Raw genomic sequence first — 16,161 nt, 5'->3', positions numbered from 1 at the left:
GGTCTGCGAACTCTGGCATCCCGGCCGACTGGCACATATTCTGATGTGTCTTGAGCTGGTTGTGCGGTGATGTCAGGAAGGAGTGGTTTGTCAGTGTACGCCTTTTGCTTGTTCTGCTTCTCTTGTAATGCGAGTGCTGTCTTTGCGTGATCGTGTGTTGGCCTTTGGCATCTGTAACACAGATACATGCAGCTTGGTGTGCATCTCTCTCCCATGAAGCAGTTCAGCAGGTGATCGCTGTGTTGTGGCATGTCGGGTTGCCCGGTATGTTTGAAGAGAGTCCGTTGTAAATGTTTTCCAGTCTTTACCCTTGATGTTAGCAGTGAGCAAGCTTTCTTTTAAGCTTCGATTGAATCGTTCTATTTCTCCATTCGCTTGTGGGTAGTGGACTGCTCACTTTCTGTGTGTAATCTCTCTGTCTTTCAGAAAGGTTTCAAATTCCCGAGAAGTGAATTGTGAACCATTGTCGGATATCAACTCTTTTGGGTTGCCTTCTCTGCTGACGACAGATGACAGGAACTTGATCACTGTAGTGGAAGTGACCTGGGAGGTGAAGGCAATTTCTAGCCATTTGCTAAAGTAATCGAAGAGTGTGATAGCAAAACGACAGTCCAGTGGTGCAGAATCGAAGGGCCACACTATGTCGATTGCCAGTTTCTCCCAAGCTGCATCAGGATAAGGAACCGGCTGCAGTGGTGATGCGTGTTTCACAGCTGTCTTGTCGTGCTGCTGACAAGTAATGCAAGCTTTGATTGCGGACTCTACATGCGCGTCCATTCCCGGCCACCAGTACAGATCCCTTAACCGCTGCTTTGTCCTCACTATGCCCTGGTGAGTGTCATGTGCTAATTTGATGAAATGTGGTTGAAGTGCATCCGGGACAAGCAGGCAGTGAGTACCTCTCATCACACAGTCCTCTTGTAATGACAGTTCACTTTGGAATCTGAAGTAAGGAAGATCAGGATCCAGGCCTTTTGACGTTTTCGGCCAGCGCTTTGTAAGCATTTCACGCAACTTTGCTTGAACAGGACAAAAAATACAGGCAGTTTTGAATTCTTCAGCTGTCACAGCAATGAGGGTCGATGTGAGCGCGACAATCTCAACATCATCCTCCAGGCTTGGCTCTGAAGTAGGTAGTGGCAGACGAAACAAGCAATCAGCTGTTACGTTTTCAGAGCCAGGCTTGTACTGAATGTCATAATTAAATGACAGAAGCCATGTGGACCATCTTGCCACGTGCATTCGAGCTCTTCCCAATCCTTTTCTGGAAAGCTGTGTAGTGAGAGGACTGTGGTCAGTGCATAATGTGAAATGTCTGCCCTAGAGATAAGTCCTCCACTTCTCTGTCGCCCACATGCATCCAAGCGCTTCCTTTCCCCCCGTGGAATATTTTCTTTCCGATTCAGCCAGCGTTCGGGATGCAAATGCAATGGTTTTCTCTGTTTTGTCAGCGTGGATTTGCATCAGGACCGCTCCAAGACCAAAATCAGAGGCATCACTTGTCACTATACTGTATAGCTCTGGATCAAAAAGAGCGATAGTTGGACTACTGACAATCAGTTCTTTAACTGAGTCGAAACTTTGCTGTGCCTTGACTGACCAGGAGAAGGTGAGTGGTCCCCGTAATAATTCTCTCAGAGGTTCCACGACCGATGCATAGTTAGGGATGAATTTTGCATACCATGACGTGAGTCCGAGAAAAGAGCGTAATCTCTGTAAGGTCTTTCGGTGGGGGTGCTTGTGACACAGCAACAACATGAGCAGGGTCAGGTTTCAGTCCTGCATGTGACACCACATGTCCTGAAAATGACAACTCCGTCTGTCTGAAGTGGCATTTTGAAAGGTTCAGTTTCAGCCCAGCTGCATCGATATGTTGTAGTACCTCTCTGAGGTTTTTATCATGTGCTTTGGGAGTCCCTCCAAAAACGATTACATTGGCTAGGTAACACCGAGCTCCGGGTTGGTTTATTAAAATGGCAGACATCATCCTCTGGAAACAATTGGGTGCTGAAGCGAGCCCGTAAGGGATTCGTTTGTAGTGAAACAATCCCTCAGGCGTAATGAAGGCATTGAGGTCCCTGCTGTGCTCATGCAATACAACCTGGTGGTACGCACTTTGCAGATCCAGTGTGGAGAAAAGCGTGCTGCCTCGCAGCTCGGCAAACATCTCCTCCATATGTGGAAGAGGATATCCATCAATCACCACCGCTTTATTTGGTTCTCTTAAATCCACACACAGACAAATCTCTCCGTTTTTCATCATTGTCACTACAATTGGTGAAACCCACTCTGAAGATTCAATTGGCTCAATTACATCCAATTTAACGAGCTTTTTCAACTCCTGAGAAACAGCATCTCTCACAGAAAAAAGCAAGCGGCGCAGCTTTTGCTAGATTGGAGTCACATTAGGTCGTATTTTAACAAGATGAACTAGAACGGGCACTCGGTAGAGCGCATACCTTCGCCGCAGCTACTGTTCTGTACTTGGCATGGGAGTGTAGGGAACAGAACAGTGAACAGTTTGGTGCTGATTTCATGCAAATCGGATAAGAATTGACCGAGTTATGACAAAAAACGCACATTTTGCAAGGTCGTGACCCCCCTGACCTTTGACCCGATTGCTCCCAAAATCTAATCAAATGTGTCCCGTATAATAACCAATCATCCCACCAAATTTCATGCAATTCGGTTGAATACTTTTTGAGTTATGCGAATAACATACACACACACACACACACACAGACATACAAACAAGGGTTATGACGTCAGAGTGTCATGTCGCATATCACAAGATTGGGCATTGAATTCTGAACATTTTGGCATTAGTTTCATACAAATTGGACACAAATTGACCGCGCTATGGTAAAAAGACGATTTTGACCTTTTCATGACCTTGACCTTGACCTTTGACCCGATCGATTCCAAAATCTAATCAAATGGTTCCCGGATAATAACCTATCATCCCACCAAATTTCATGCGAATCGGTTGAATACTTTTTGAGTTATGCGAATAACATACACACACACACACAGACATACAAATAAATACACAGCGATCAAAACATAACCTTCCGCTTTTGCGAAGGTAATTAACCTGAAATTGCAGACAGAATTATTTATTTTATCTGAGAAGCTAAACGAATCTTCTTCTTCTTTAGTACCTCAAACTTTATGTGAAATGCGATCGATTTTTAAAAATCAGAATTTGAGCAAATCTGTTTCATTCGTCTGTTAATATGCCTCCCCGATTGACAAATCTGCAATTTGAATTTCATTTGAGGTTGAAATGATTGCGGGAGATCGCGTTATAGTGATGACGTCTTGGATGGACATCCTCTTCTTCAGTCGCTCATAACTTTGAGTGAAATACGATCGAGTTAAAAATAGTCAGAATTTGAGCAAATCTGTTTCATTCGTTTGTTAATATGCCTCATCTCTTGACAAATCTGCAATTATAATTTTTTTTGAGGTTGAAATGATCGCGGGAGATTGCGTTATAGTGATGACGTCCTGGATGGACATCTTCTTCTTCAGTCGCGCATAACTTTGAGTGAAATACGATCGAGTTAAAAATAGTCAGAATTTGAGCAAATCTGTTTCATTCGTTTGTTAATATGCCTCATCTATTGTCAAATCTGCAATTATAATTTTTTTGGAGGTTGAAATGATCGGGGGAGATCGCGTTATAGTGATGACGTCCTGGATGGACATCTTCTTCTTCAGTCGCTCATAACTTTGAGTGAAATACGATCGAGTTAAAAATAGTCAGAATTTGAGCAAATCTGTTTCCCAAAATCTAATCAAATGTGTCCCGTATAATAACCAATCATCCCACCAAATTTCATGCAATTCGGTTGAATACTTTTTGAGTTATGCGATTAACATACACACACACAGACATACAAATAAATACACAGCGATCAAAACATAACCTTCCGCTTTTGCGAAGGTAATAAACCCCTTTGACACAGCCCAGGGTGTCCTCCTTGCTGTCACCTGTAACATTTGCCACTGGAGTTCGATTTGTCCTGTTTTGGGTGGTCGAAGTGATGCGACCATTCAGTAATTGCATGTCGGCTGCAGCAACCAGGTCTCTGCCCAGAATGGAATGGCAGTGCCGCTCTGCACTATGTAGAATTCATCAGGTGCACAGTGATTCTCGAAAGTCACATCGGCATGCAGGCAACCACGCACAGGAATCGGGTTTCTCAGGTAGCTAACCAAGTATAGTTTTGGCTCAGTCAGTGACACATTATTGATACATTACATGTAGACAGATTCAGGAAGTATGGATACTGCCGAGCCTGTATCTAACATTAGTTCAATGTCCATCGGCTCTCCCCCAGCAGCAGTAACTTGTACAGTGCACATTATCTTATCAGCATCTCGAGTCGTATTGTCCACACTCAACACATTCACGACAGGCACAGTCACTTCGTGAACCTGCTTTGAGCATACTTTAGCAAAATGTCCTCTCTTTTTGCAGCTGTTGCACTGTGCATCCTTTGCTGGGCATCCATAGTAATTAGCTGTGTGGTTTACAGAACCGCATCTATAACATGTCTTCCCTTGAGCCAGTTGTGATCGCTGATCTGAAATACCTCTCCCAGCGAGTCTAAAGGGTCTTTTGCTGCTCTGCGAATCCTGTGTCTGCACAGGGTGTACAGGGTGTATGGCCTGTATGGCACTAGCAGCCCCTTGGCCTATGATCTTGGCCTCCGCCATTTCCGATTCAAGTCTGTGTTGCGATGGTTATAGCTTTCTGTAATGTCAGTCCCGTTTCTAGCAGTAACTGCTCTCTAATGTGAGGTGAGTTTGTTTTCTCGACCAGCTGGTCCCAGATCATTTCGGCTGCCAGCTCTCCTAACTCACATGGGACGACCATCTCCCTTAATGAAGCAATGTATTGCTCCGTGGACTCACTGCCATTTTCCTGATCACGTTGCCGAAATTTATATCGTTCTGCCACGACATGAAGTCTTGGGACAAAAAAATTCCTCAAGGCCGCAAGTGCAGTCTCATAGCTATTATCAGCTACTGTTAATGTATAGAAGAGTCTCTGACCTTCGGTGCCCAAGCAATGTATCAAAAGTGCGCGCTTCCTCGCATCAGCCAGTGTAGTCTCCTGTATCACCAGAACGTAGTTTTCAAAGACACGAGTCCAGGCCGTAAAAGGCATCGAAGGCTCACCCGGGTTTTGCAGAAAGGGTGTCGGTGGATTCACGTTCAATCCCATTCTAGTTGCCAGTATGTTGTGTCGTGAAGTACTCCAAGAATGAAGAATTCATTCAGTAAGGTCCAACAGTTTTATTCAATCCAACATCGAACGCACGTCCCGTTCCAATCCTCTCCCCACTTCGTCCTTTACCCGGAACTCCTCCTCCTCTTGGCCACGCCCTCTCTAGCGTACCTCCTTTGCACAACACCACATCCATATTCCATGGGCATGATAGGACAGGCCATGTGCGATTGAGCATGGAAGAGTAGCATGGCATGAGAGAGCGAGTGTGAATGGTTGTGAAATAGCCCGTGTGAGTGAAATGTAGCGAGGCGGCCATGTACAGAAGTGGTGTGTGAATGGTATGCGAGGGATCACGAGGCGGCTTGTGAGCTGCATGGTGTGCAAAAGACAACGGTACGGCCCGTGTGCGTAAGTGGTGTGAGGGCCGCGGGACATCCCGCGACCGGAGATTGTTTGGAGAAGTCCCACGAAGGGAGGGAGAGTGGTGAAGTTCACAGAGGGGAAGAAAGTGGCCGTGGTGGAGGTTGCTGGATGTCAAGATAGGAGTGACGTAAAGTGACGGACACGTAGGGGTTTCCCGTGGGGAAGCCCCGGAATGCCATCCGATATGAAGAATGTGTGTGTTGCGCAGAAATTAGAGTTCGTTGCAAAGTTAGAGTATGGGTGTATCGGTTGCCTGCGTGTGTGACGAGTATGATGTCAATAAACAAACGATTAAATTAGCAACCCTACTCTGAAGGTGCTGATTCATTGGATCATTCTCACCTCCTCAGCCTCTTCGCTCCGACTCAGCATAAAAGTATTGTCTGAGTTACCACTATCAATCACGGCACAAATGCTGAGTACAATGAAGTACTGTACACCGCTCCTTTCCTATGCCATCTCCAGGCGTGGCATAACGTCAATGCCGGGCACCAAAGGGGGGCTCGGCAATGACGCACGCTGAAAGGGAGTACTCAGTTTTCACTCTGGTTGTTTGTTTTCTCGTTTGTTTTCTTGTTTTCTTTCTTGTTTGTCCGGGCGATATCTCAGCCATCCTTTGAGCTAGGAAGCTGAAATTTCGGCACAATAGTGAGCAATTTCGGCACAATTTTTGTTTTTTGATTAATCGATTAATTGATGAGTTATTTAATTATTATCGATTAATTAAGTACTTATACATTTCCTTTCTCTTCTGGGAATGATCTCAGGCACCTTTTGAGTTAGGAAGCTGATATTTGTACATGTCAATGACCATGTGATTTGGCTGTAAAGGCTATTTTTGATGTATTGAGTAATCAATTAATCGATTAATTATTTAATTATTCGATGAATGACGAAAACTTTTTTTTTTTTTTAGTTACAGATTCGGATGAAATGGTGGTGGTTTATGTGTTATATTAGCCAATTGATGAATTATTTAATTTTATGATTATTATTTATTTATTTTCATTATTAATCATTTATTTATTTTCTTTCTCATCTGGCCAATAGCTTAGGCATCTTTTGAGCCTTTTGAGCTAGGAAGCTGATATTTGGACATGACAATGACCAAGTTATTTGTCTGTAAAGGGTATTTTTGATTTATTGATTAATCAATTAATCGATTAATTATTTATTGATTGATAAATTAATTATTAATTTTTTTATTAATGACTTATTTAATTAAATTTCTAAAAGTTACATCTTCGGATGAAGCACTAGTGGTTTAGTTATGCTATGAGCCAATTGATTAAGAAAATATTTTATGACAATCTTTTATTGATTTTAATTATGCAATTAATAAATCAAATATTGTGCACCTCCCCTTCCAAATACAGTCTCTGAGCTCCACGGCGGTATTGCCGGGTGCCGGAGGCGCCCCGGCAATGCCGCGCTGGAGGATATTTAATTATTTGGCATGTGGGCGGTGTACTTTGAATGTATCTGCACTTGTTTATTTTATTTCTATGACATGCTTGTTTTATTACTTGGCAAAAAAAATAAAAAAATTTGCAAGTATGTTGATCACTCCGGTTTGTGTGTTTGTTTGTTACTTGGGGAATTGTTTTTTTTTTTTTGCAACTATGTTGTTCACTCCGGTTTGTGTGTGTGTTTGTTTGTGTGTGTGTTTGCCTGTTTGTCTGTCCGCTCACTTATACTTGCCCACAGGACACAATTTTAAACCGATCTTCACGAAACTTTACAAAAAGGTAGAGTTCGTGGTCCGACAAAATGCTATATATTTTTGGGGTCAAAAGGTCAAAAGGTCAACTTAGGCCAAAGGTCAACCACTTTTTTCAAATTTCTAAAATTCTCAATTTTCATCCGATTGACTTTAAATTTGAATAGGATTTACATATCAGCTAACTGAATTCAACCACGTATAATTTTTCAGATCACAATAGGCCAAAAGGTCAACATAGGCCAAAGGTCAACCACTTTTTCCGAATTTCTAAATGCCTCAATTTTCATCTGATTGACTTGAAATTTGAATTGGATTTTCATATCAGCTAACTGAATTCAACCACCAATTATTTGTGAGGTCAAAAGGATTCTCTATTGAGTGCCATTCTGCATTGTTCTGTTTTGCCAAGTGTTGCTCTATGAGTGATTTTTCATTGTTTATTTCTTGTATGAGTGTTTTTATTGCATACAACCACTGCATAAAACTGTTTAATAATGTATTTTATGCACTGTTGGGCATTTATTACCATTCAAAAATTAATCAATCGATTTAAGGGACACCCCCTACGGTTAGTCCGTTAAATCGAGGTTTTACTGTGTATATGTGCATACGATATACAGTATATATATATGTATGTATATATATATATATATATATATATATATATATATATATATATATATATATATATATATATATATATATATATATATATATATATATATATACATACATACATACATACATACATACATACATACATACATACATACATACATACATACATACATACATACATACATATATATATATATATATATATATTGTTACGGACACGACTTAGATGTTGCTTGACCGAGCGGAATGGCCGCCGTGTTCGCACAAGTTACCCGATTACACTCGAACGTTGGCCGAATCGCGCTATGCTAAATCAATGAAGGAAAGGACACAACGGCTGGGATTAAGGCAACGACACAAGGGGTACAGTTCTCAAGACCTCCGGAGGAGGATATAATATTGGTTATGCAGAACGGTTAGATTACACGGCAAGAGGTAAAGCACAGCAAGATGGGCACTTAGACACAGTCTTATCTTATTCCCGACAGACCACAGACAAACGGGACAAGACTGACTTACACGGGGATTGATGGCAGAGGAGGGCAGGCAGTCGATAGCTCAAGGTGCACCTTGGCTCAGGGGCAGAATCGACCCGGTCCGGTCCAGAGAGGCGGGGAGGTATTTCTCAGCGCTCGGAGGTGGCGTCCTTTCTCTCCAAGCTGAGGCGCATCTGACGTCACCTCCGTCTTCCTGCGCATGTCCAGCGGGGAGTGACACGCCCTCGGCTCGTTAGCTCCGCCCCAGATGGAATCGGTCCGCCGCTTCTTATTGGGTGCGGGGGGTTACCGGGCTCCGCCCTTGACGAGGAGCTGACAGTGAGCCCCTGCGTGGTAACCCCGTCGGAGCACATGTTCAATGGCGGCTAACCAAGCCGGAGTGAGGACGCACACTCCCCGTGCCGCCGCCGCGCCGCCGCCGCTGTTGTTGTTGTTGGTGTTGTTGTTCCATGAGGAAGAGATGCGGGGAGGTATTGGGAGGTCCTAAACTTACTAATGGTGCCATACAATCACATTCTGGTGCAACGAAGAGTCAGAATTAATGGAAACGAGTCCTTAACTGACATAGACTAAGAATAACTAGCAAGATGTCCTATAGTTGTCTACGTGAGATGCGGTGAACCTGGGCACGACATTTAATGGGGGAAAAAGGGGAAGGTCGGGGCTACAGAGTGTTGTTTACAGATAATGGGACTAGGGAATGGGGGATTGGGGATAGTTGGGGAGTATTGGGGAAATAGGGGAATATTTACAAGCGGATATGGATGGAGGCCAAATCCCATATCCGCAACAATATATATATATATATATATATATATATAATTAATCTGATGAAAATTGGTGAATTATGTGACCTTGACCGTTGACCTTTTGACCTCAAAAACAATAGCTTTTTGCTTGTGACTACCTCTACCAGGCAGTTGTGTTTCATAAAGTTTGGAGTAAAATTGTGACCTGCAAGCGATTGAAAGACAGACAATAGCAGACCAAACCAACCAATATATTTGCGAATCTGCAATTTGGAAGTAAACAGATAGACAGACAGATAGACAGACAGACAAACAGGACTCCTTTGCCAGTGGGGGTAATAAGCTGCATATGTGTCAATAGTACCCAGGGTCAGGTTATGGGACTCCCACCCACTGTCCCTCGGGGAGGACGACTTGCAATTTTGGCCTGTACACTTACCACACAGTGCAGGTGGTTTAATGACCTCTGCTGCAGACAGAGGTGCTATTTCGATCGCCACGGCGCAAAATATATTTGCCACACCTACACCTCCCCCTCGATCCCCTCCACCCCTTCCCCCCTCCACTCCCCCAGATGCTACTGAAGCATGTGTTGCTATCGTAACATTTATGACACACTTTTGGCATTCTAATCTCAATGGAAATTCCATAATCCCAGTCAAATAATGACTTGCAACTATCTTTTTATCCATCTTTCTAATCTGCACAGGAAATCGGGAATGTGTTTGCATGAAACAACGACTTTCCTTGTTGATGGTTCAACTCATAAGATCTATCCAAGTAAGTGAAACTTTCATAAACTCTTTCTGCTTTTTGTTTTCTTTCATTGTTATATCATGATCCATTCTGTGTTCATGCCCCTCCATGGGCCTTGACACCGTACACAAAGAAATTACTTGGTGAATCTTACTATAATTCACCAAATGCCCAAATGTCCATAGCACGGGTACCTCACTTGTTTTACAAATTTGATATTGCCCCGTTCAGTGTATTAGCATTTCTTTACGACACAGAAAGTAATTAATTTTTATATGGATATTTGATGGTATGAAAAATTAACTTTGCAAAGTTCACAGACTATAAAGTACACAACAAGGGGCAATTTATAATTAACCTGCTCGCCCTTTTCCTGTACTTTCAGAAAAAGTTTCTGATGAGCAGAAAAAGCTTTTTGGGTCGAATATGACGATTATATACCGGAAGATGGTATACAATAGGTATGGCTTTGTGGAAAGTCATATCGTGAAGGACAATGTACATTTTAAAGCAATGTCAATTATTGGTAAGTTTTTTTTATGTGGTCTTTACAGTGGGGTAATACTTACGTGAAACTAAAATGTAACATTCTTATGATTGACACCTTTACTTCTGTATTGATAAATTAGGCAAGAATCTCAAATGATGCAGAGGATGTGAGCAAGGGCTGCACAAAGTCGTTTTGGAACAAGTTTGAAAATTGTCCAAAAGCATGGAGGCCACGTGACAATTTGTTTACACCCTATGCTCTATGGTCTTTTCCAAATGGCAATGACCTGCATCAAACTGACCAGCCCTGCCCCTTGTATTGGCCTCACCTCTGATCGACCAGCCATTTTACCAGTTAACACACAAGTAGTGAAACAACACAGCTAACTTCAAACATCGGGGATGCCTCTTCGTGTTGGTTGTACTTGTAACACCCCCCCCCCCCCTCCCCAACGCAAGTCTGGGGCCAAATCTTCCCCATTCTTCCCTGCTGTCCGGATTCGTCAGGGCAGAGTGGTCATGGTGTCAGAGTGCTGATTGGTCTCCATGGACAGGCCCTTTCCCTCTTGTCTCTCTCTCTCTCTATATATATATATTGTTGCGAATATGGAATTTGGCCTCCATATCCGCTTGTAAATATTCCCCTATTTTCTCCAATACTCCCCAACTTTCCCCAATCCCCCATTCCCTAGTCCCATTGCATGTAAATAACAATCAGTAGAGCCGACCTTCCCCTTATTCCCCCATTAAATGTCGTGCCCAGGTCCACCGCACCACACGTAGACAACTTTCGGACATCTTCCTAGTTATTCTTAATCTATGTCAGTTAAGGCCTCGTTTCCATTAATTATGACTCTTCGTTGCACCAGAATGTGATTATATGGCATCAGTAGTGAGTTTAGGACCTTTCCCATACCTCCTCCAATCTTCTTCCCCAAACAACAACTACAACAACAATTACAACTACAACTACGACTACAACAACAGAGGGGCGGGGAGTGTGCGTCCTCACACCGGCTCGGTTACCCGCCATGACCATGCGCTCCACGGCGTTACCCCGAAGGGGCTGGCTGTCAGCTCCTCGTCAGGGGCGGAGCCAGTAACCCCCCCACGCACCCAATGAGAAGCAACGTGCCGATTCCATCTGGGGCGGAGCTAACGAGCCGAGGGCGTGTCACTCCCCGCCGGATATACGCGGCCCCGCGCCGGATGTGACGTCAGATGCGCCTCAGCTTGGAGAGAGAAGCCACCGCCACCCCCAGCGCGACGATACCTCCCCGCATCTTTGGACCGGACCGGACCGTACTGTACCCTGCCCCGAGCCCAGGAGGACCTGGAGCCATCGATACCCGCTTTCCTGTCATCAACCCCCGTGTGAGTCAGCCGTTGTCCCGTTTGTCTGTCGTCTGTCCGGGGTTAATATAAGAGTGTGTCTAAGTGCCTGTCTTTCTGTGATTATACCTCTAGCCCCTGTAATCTGACCTTTCCGTACGAATATAATCTCCTCCGGAGGTCTTGAGAATTGAAACATTGGTGTCGTATTGTGTTATTGTAATCCAGCCGGGTGTCTTCTTTTTCTTATTGAGCCAGCATCGCGCGACTAGTCAACGTTCGGGCACAATCGGGTAACTTGTGCAGACGTGGTCATACCATAAAACCGCTCGGTAAATAACATCCAAGCCACGTCTGTAACAATTGGTGTCGAGGAGTGGAATTCGAACCCGGGACTAAATTTATTAGGCCCAAATTGGTAACAAGTAGAATCGATTCGGAGCGCGTTTCCCGCGCGAAATTATAACGGCGAAATTTGTAATTGTTTTACGAAACTCGAATTTTGCAAGTCGCGCTATGGCGGATCAAGACGGCTGGGGTCCGGTAGGGGAGAGTGAGGCAGGGTCGGTCCAGGACCAAATTGAGGGACATGAGGGACATGAGGAGAGCGAAACAGCGGGGGTAGCAGGTGCACAAAATGGCGCTCTCGCGCACGATGCTTCAGGCGCGCAAAAAGGCGCCTCGCTGGTCACCGTGCCCGCGACCGAAGTAGCGCCGCTGGGAAGATTGGAACTTTTTTTTATACAAATGACGGCCCTTATGGAAAAGAATAGTGAGCGATTGGAAAACCAAATGGGGGTAATGGGGAACCGGATGGATGCTCAGAGTGAGCAAATGAGGGTTGATAGTGGGCGATTAGAGGGCCAAATGAGGGGTACCGGTGAGAAGTTAGACAATAATTTTGAGGAGTTAGACAAGAAAATTGGGAAGTTAGACAATAATTTTGAGGGGTTAGACAACGGGATAAAAGAGGTGAAACATGGGTTAACGGGGGTAGAAAATAGAATGGCTGCCCAGGAGAATCAGATAGAGGGAGTGAAAAATGGGTTAGAGGGGTTAGAAAACAGTATGGAAGGCAAATTGAGGGACATGAGGGACCAAGCGGAAAGGGAAGTTAAACAAATGGAGCAGCAGATAGAGGGGGTCAGAATGGGGGTAGAAACCAAACTGGATGCTCACAGGGAGGAAATGGAGCAGATGAGGGTGGCATCTGGGAAGGAGATGCAAGTGATGGGAGAGCAGATCAGAAGAGGAGTGAGTGAGGAGGTCGGAGGAGTGCGCGAGGAGGTGAGGCACTGTAAGGAGCACATGGAGAAGGAGGTGAGAAAGGGGACTGTAAAATTGCAAGGGGGCATAGAGGACCTGACGCAGGAGGTGGAGCAGCTGACGGTGGGACAGACGGAGTTAGTGGAGCAGGTTCAAAGGAACACTGCGGTATTAGGAGGTTTAAAAGCGACACAGAGAGAACTAAAAGATGACTTGGTGGCGACGAAGAGGGAATGTCAGATGGTACGTGAGGGACTGACAACGAGGTTGGACGAGGTGATAGAGGTAATGGAGACGAAGGACCGGCAGGTGAGGACGCACATGGAAACGGTCAAGGTAGCCTTGGAGGACGAGCTTGAGGAGACGTACCGGGGAATAAAAGAGGTGAAGCACAAATTAGAAGAAGTGGAAGAAGGGATGAGCGAAATTAAGAAGCGACGGAGAGGGGATAAGAAAGAGATAAAAGAGGAGATAAAAGAATTGGTCCAAAGTCTGTGTTTGGATCGTGATGATGTGCTCATTAACCGGATGAGGGATTCGCAGGTGATGGAGGAGAAGCGAAGAGAAGGAGGACCCGGTGTAAGTGGTGACCAATATGGTCGTGCGTATGATGCGCCAGGGGATTTAATGAGCTTGGGGGTCGAGATGGACCCGGGTGTTCGTGAGAGGCCACTGGTGAAGTGTGCGAAAGGTCTGGTGTGCGAAAAAGGGGGTGTGCAAGAAAGTCCGACTCTGGGGTGTGTGAGGAAAAAGTGTGTACCAAGGAGTGAGTGTGCTGGCGAGAGTGAGTCGGTCGTAGCGTGTGTGCGAGGGAGCACATGGGAGCGCGGTGTGGTGAGTGTTACAGAGGGTGTGACGGGAGAGTGTGCGCAGGAGTGTGCGCGAGAAAGGTGTGTGACGGACAGGTGCATGAGGAAAGAGTGCGCTGTCAGAAGTAAGGAAGAGTGTCCACCTGTGGTGAGTGTTACAGAGGGTGTAACGGGAGAGTGTGCGCGAGAAAGGTGTGTGACCGACAGGTGCATGAGGAAAGAGTGCGCTGTCAGAAGTAAGGAAGAGTGTCCACCTGTGGTGAGTGTTACAGAGGGTGTAACGGGAGAGTGTGCGCGAGAAAGGTGTGTGACCGACAGGTGCATGAGGAAAGAGTGCGCTGTCAGAAGTAAGGAAGAGTGTCCACCTGTGGTGAGTGTTACAGAGGGTGTAACGGGAGAGTGTGCGCGAAAAAGGTGTGTGACGGACAGGTGCATGGAGAAAGAGTGTGCTGTCAAGAGTAAGGGTGAGTGCGTTGTCACGAGTGGAGGTGAGAGTAGTGAGAGTAGTGAGAGTGACAAGGAGCGTGAGTTGGTTGTGACAGGTGAGCGAGGATGTACACCTGGGATGGAGGGATGCACACCTGGAATGGTAGAGCGTGAGTGGGAATGCACGCTGGAGTTGGTGGTGAGGCACGTGGATGGGTGTGCGAATGAGGGCACACCTGTGATTGTCACAGAGGAGGTGACAGAGGAGGGGGCGCGAAGAGGTGTGTTGGTGTGGTGTGCTACCAACGGATGTGTGCCAAAGTGTTCGGTGGTCAGGTGTGTGACCAAGGCTGTGAGTGGAATGGGTGTACCTGGGTGTGTAAGGAAGGGTACGAGGAGCATGGGCACAGCTGGATGTGTGAGCAAGGAACGGGCTGCGGGGTGTAAGCGTCCAGGTGAAGCATCGACGTTACACGGGTTAGAGGTTAGAGCGACTTTTAGCCGAAGCAGGCCCTCGGTGCGTGCCGGGCCTCGCTTTGAACGGCCGCGTCCAGGCTCCACTAGGCGGAGCTGGCAGCCCGATAGGAAGGGTCGTTATGGCGACCACGTTTTGTTGAGACGTGCCGGCAGGTCGAGATCGGGACATTGGATGGCTCCGTGCCGAGATGGTGCGTGGGATCTCGGCCCGGGTAAACCTCCTTCCCTGCACCGAGTGCTGGACGCATCCAGCCGCTGGCACAAAACAACCAGCATCCATTGCTTGGCTTTACGAAGCCGGGCTTTGGACGGGAATTGGCGCACCGAGAGGCATTAGTGAGTAGACTGGGTGATGAGGTTAGTGTTTTGGACCCAAAATTAGAGAAAAACAAAATTTGATGATTGGCAAAGGATTGGCAGAGTGATGATTGGTAATGGTACAGTGATTGGCAGATGATTGGCAAATTTTTGATTTGTTGAAATTTGATGTGCAAAATTGGTAGTGAGAGACCCCCGATGTGGTGGGATGGCAAAACCACCATCCTTCCCATAGTGGGGCAAATGCGCAATAGCTTATGGGGTGTATGGCAGTGAAAACTAGCCCGGGTGGGTTAGGATATTGTGTGTAGGGATCTAGAAGAGATTGACATTAGGTAACGTTAAGTTTAGTTAGTGACTGATACCTGTAGTGGGGACGCAGGTAGATTAGTGTGGATGATAATGACGTGGGAGCGCAATAGTTTAAAGGGACGACTGGGAAGCGCAAGTTTCAGAAGGGAGTAGTTAGCTGAGATGATGCCGTGTGTGTGAGGATGGAACAGGTGTGATTGCACAGGTGTGCAATTGGACAGGTGTGTGGAGCAGTGTATGAGTAGTGAGTGTGTGGATCAGCGCGAATGCGCTTGGGGAGAGAAGGGTGCAGGTGGCACCAAGTGTGAGAGCACAGGTGTGCAAGTACAGGTGTGTGGAGAGAGTTGGAGTAAGTGGTACGGAGTGGTGTGCATGGTGCGAAGGTGTGGATGGGGGAAGAGTGGACCCCTTTCACGAGTACCCGGGGCGGGTAGTGTAAGTGTTAGGTAGAGGGTGCAGGTAAATTGTGGTTGGATATTGGCATTTGTGGTGCGGTTGCAGAATGGTGTTGTGAATGGGTGCATTAGTGTTGTGGAAATGGCTGGGCGTGTAGCCTGTTAGTGTGTGTAGTTGGTTGGGCACTCCACCACTGTGAGGATGTCGGCCAGGTGAGGCCGCAGGTGGGCTCTGGGAGCCGGTAGTTGTGAGTGGGTGCCTGAGGATCCCGGGTGTGGATCGGGCAGCCCAGTGCCAGAGAGGGCACGGAGTGGGGAGAGAGCCAGAG

General features: G+C 46.0%; 1 protein-coding gene across 5 annotated transcripts in view; it reads left to right on the top strand.

Moving 5' to 3' along the window:
• The window catches only part of LOC137423078 (uncharacterized), a 118,129-nt gene that overhangs the window by 31,949 nt on the left and 70,019 nt on the right, over window positions 1-16,161 (top strand). For all 5 annotated transcript variants that reach the window (XM_078774713.1, XM_068109870.2, XM_078774712.1 and 2 more), the window contains 2 exons: window positions 9,962-10,032; window positions 10,394-10,534. In XM_078774713.1, the coding sequence (XP_078630839.1) occupies window positions 9,962-10,032; window positions 10,394-10,534 (212 nt within the window). The remainder of the gene's footprint in view (window positions 1-9,961; window positions 10,033-10,393; window positions 10,535-16,161) is intronic.

The sequence above is a fragment of the Myxine glutinosa genome, chromosome 3 (genome assembly GCF_964187855.1).
Source record: "Myxine glutinosa chromosome 3, kmMyxGlut1.1, whole genome shotgun sequence".
NCBI lineage: Eukaryota > Metazoa > Chordata > Myxini > Myxiniformes > Myxinidae > Myxine > Myxine glutinosa.
This window is presented reverse-complemented; position numbering and strand designations above follow the sequence as displayed.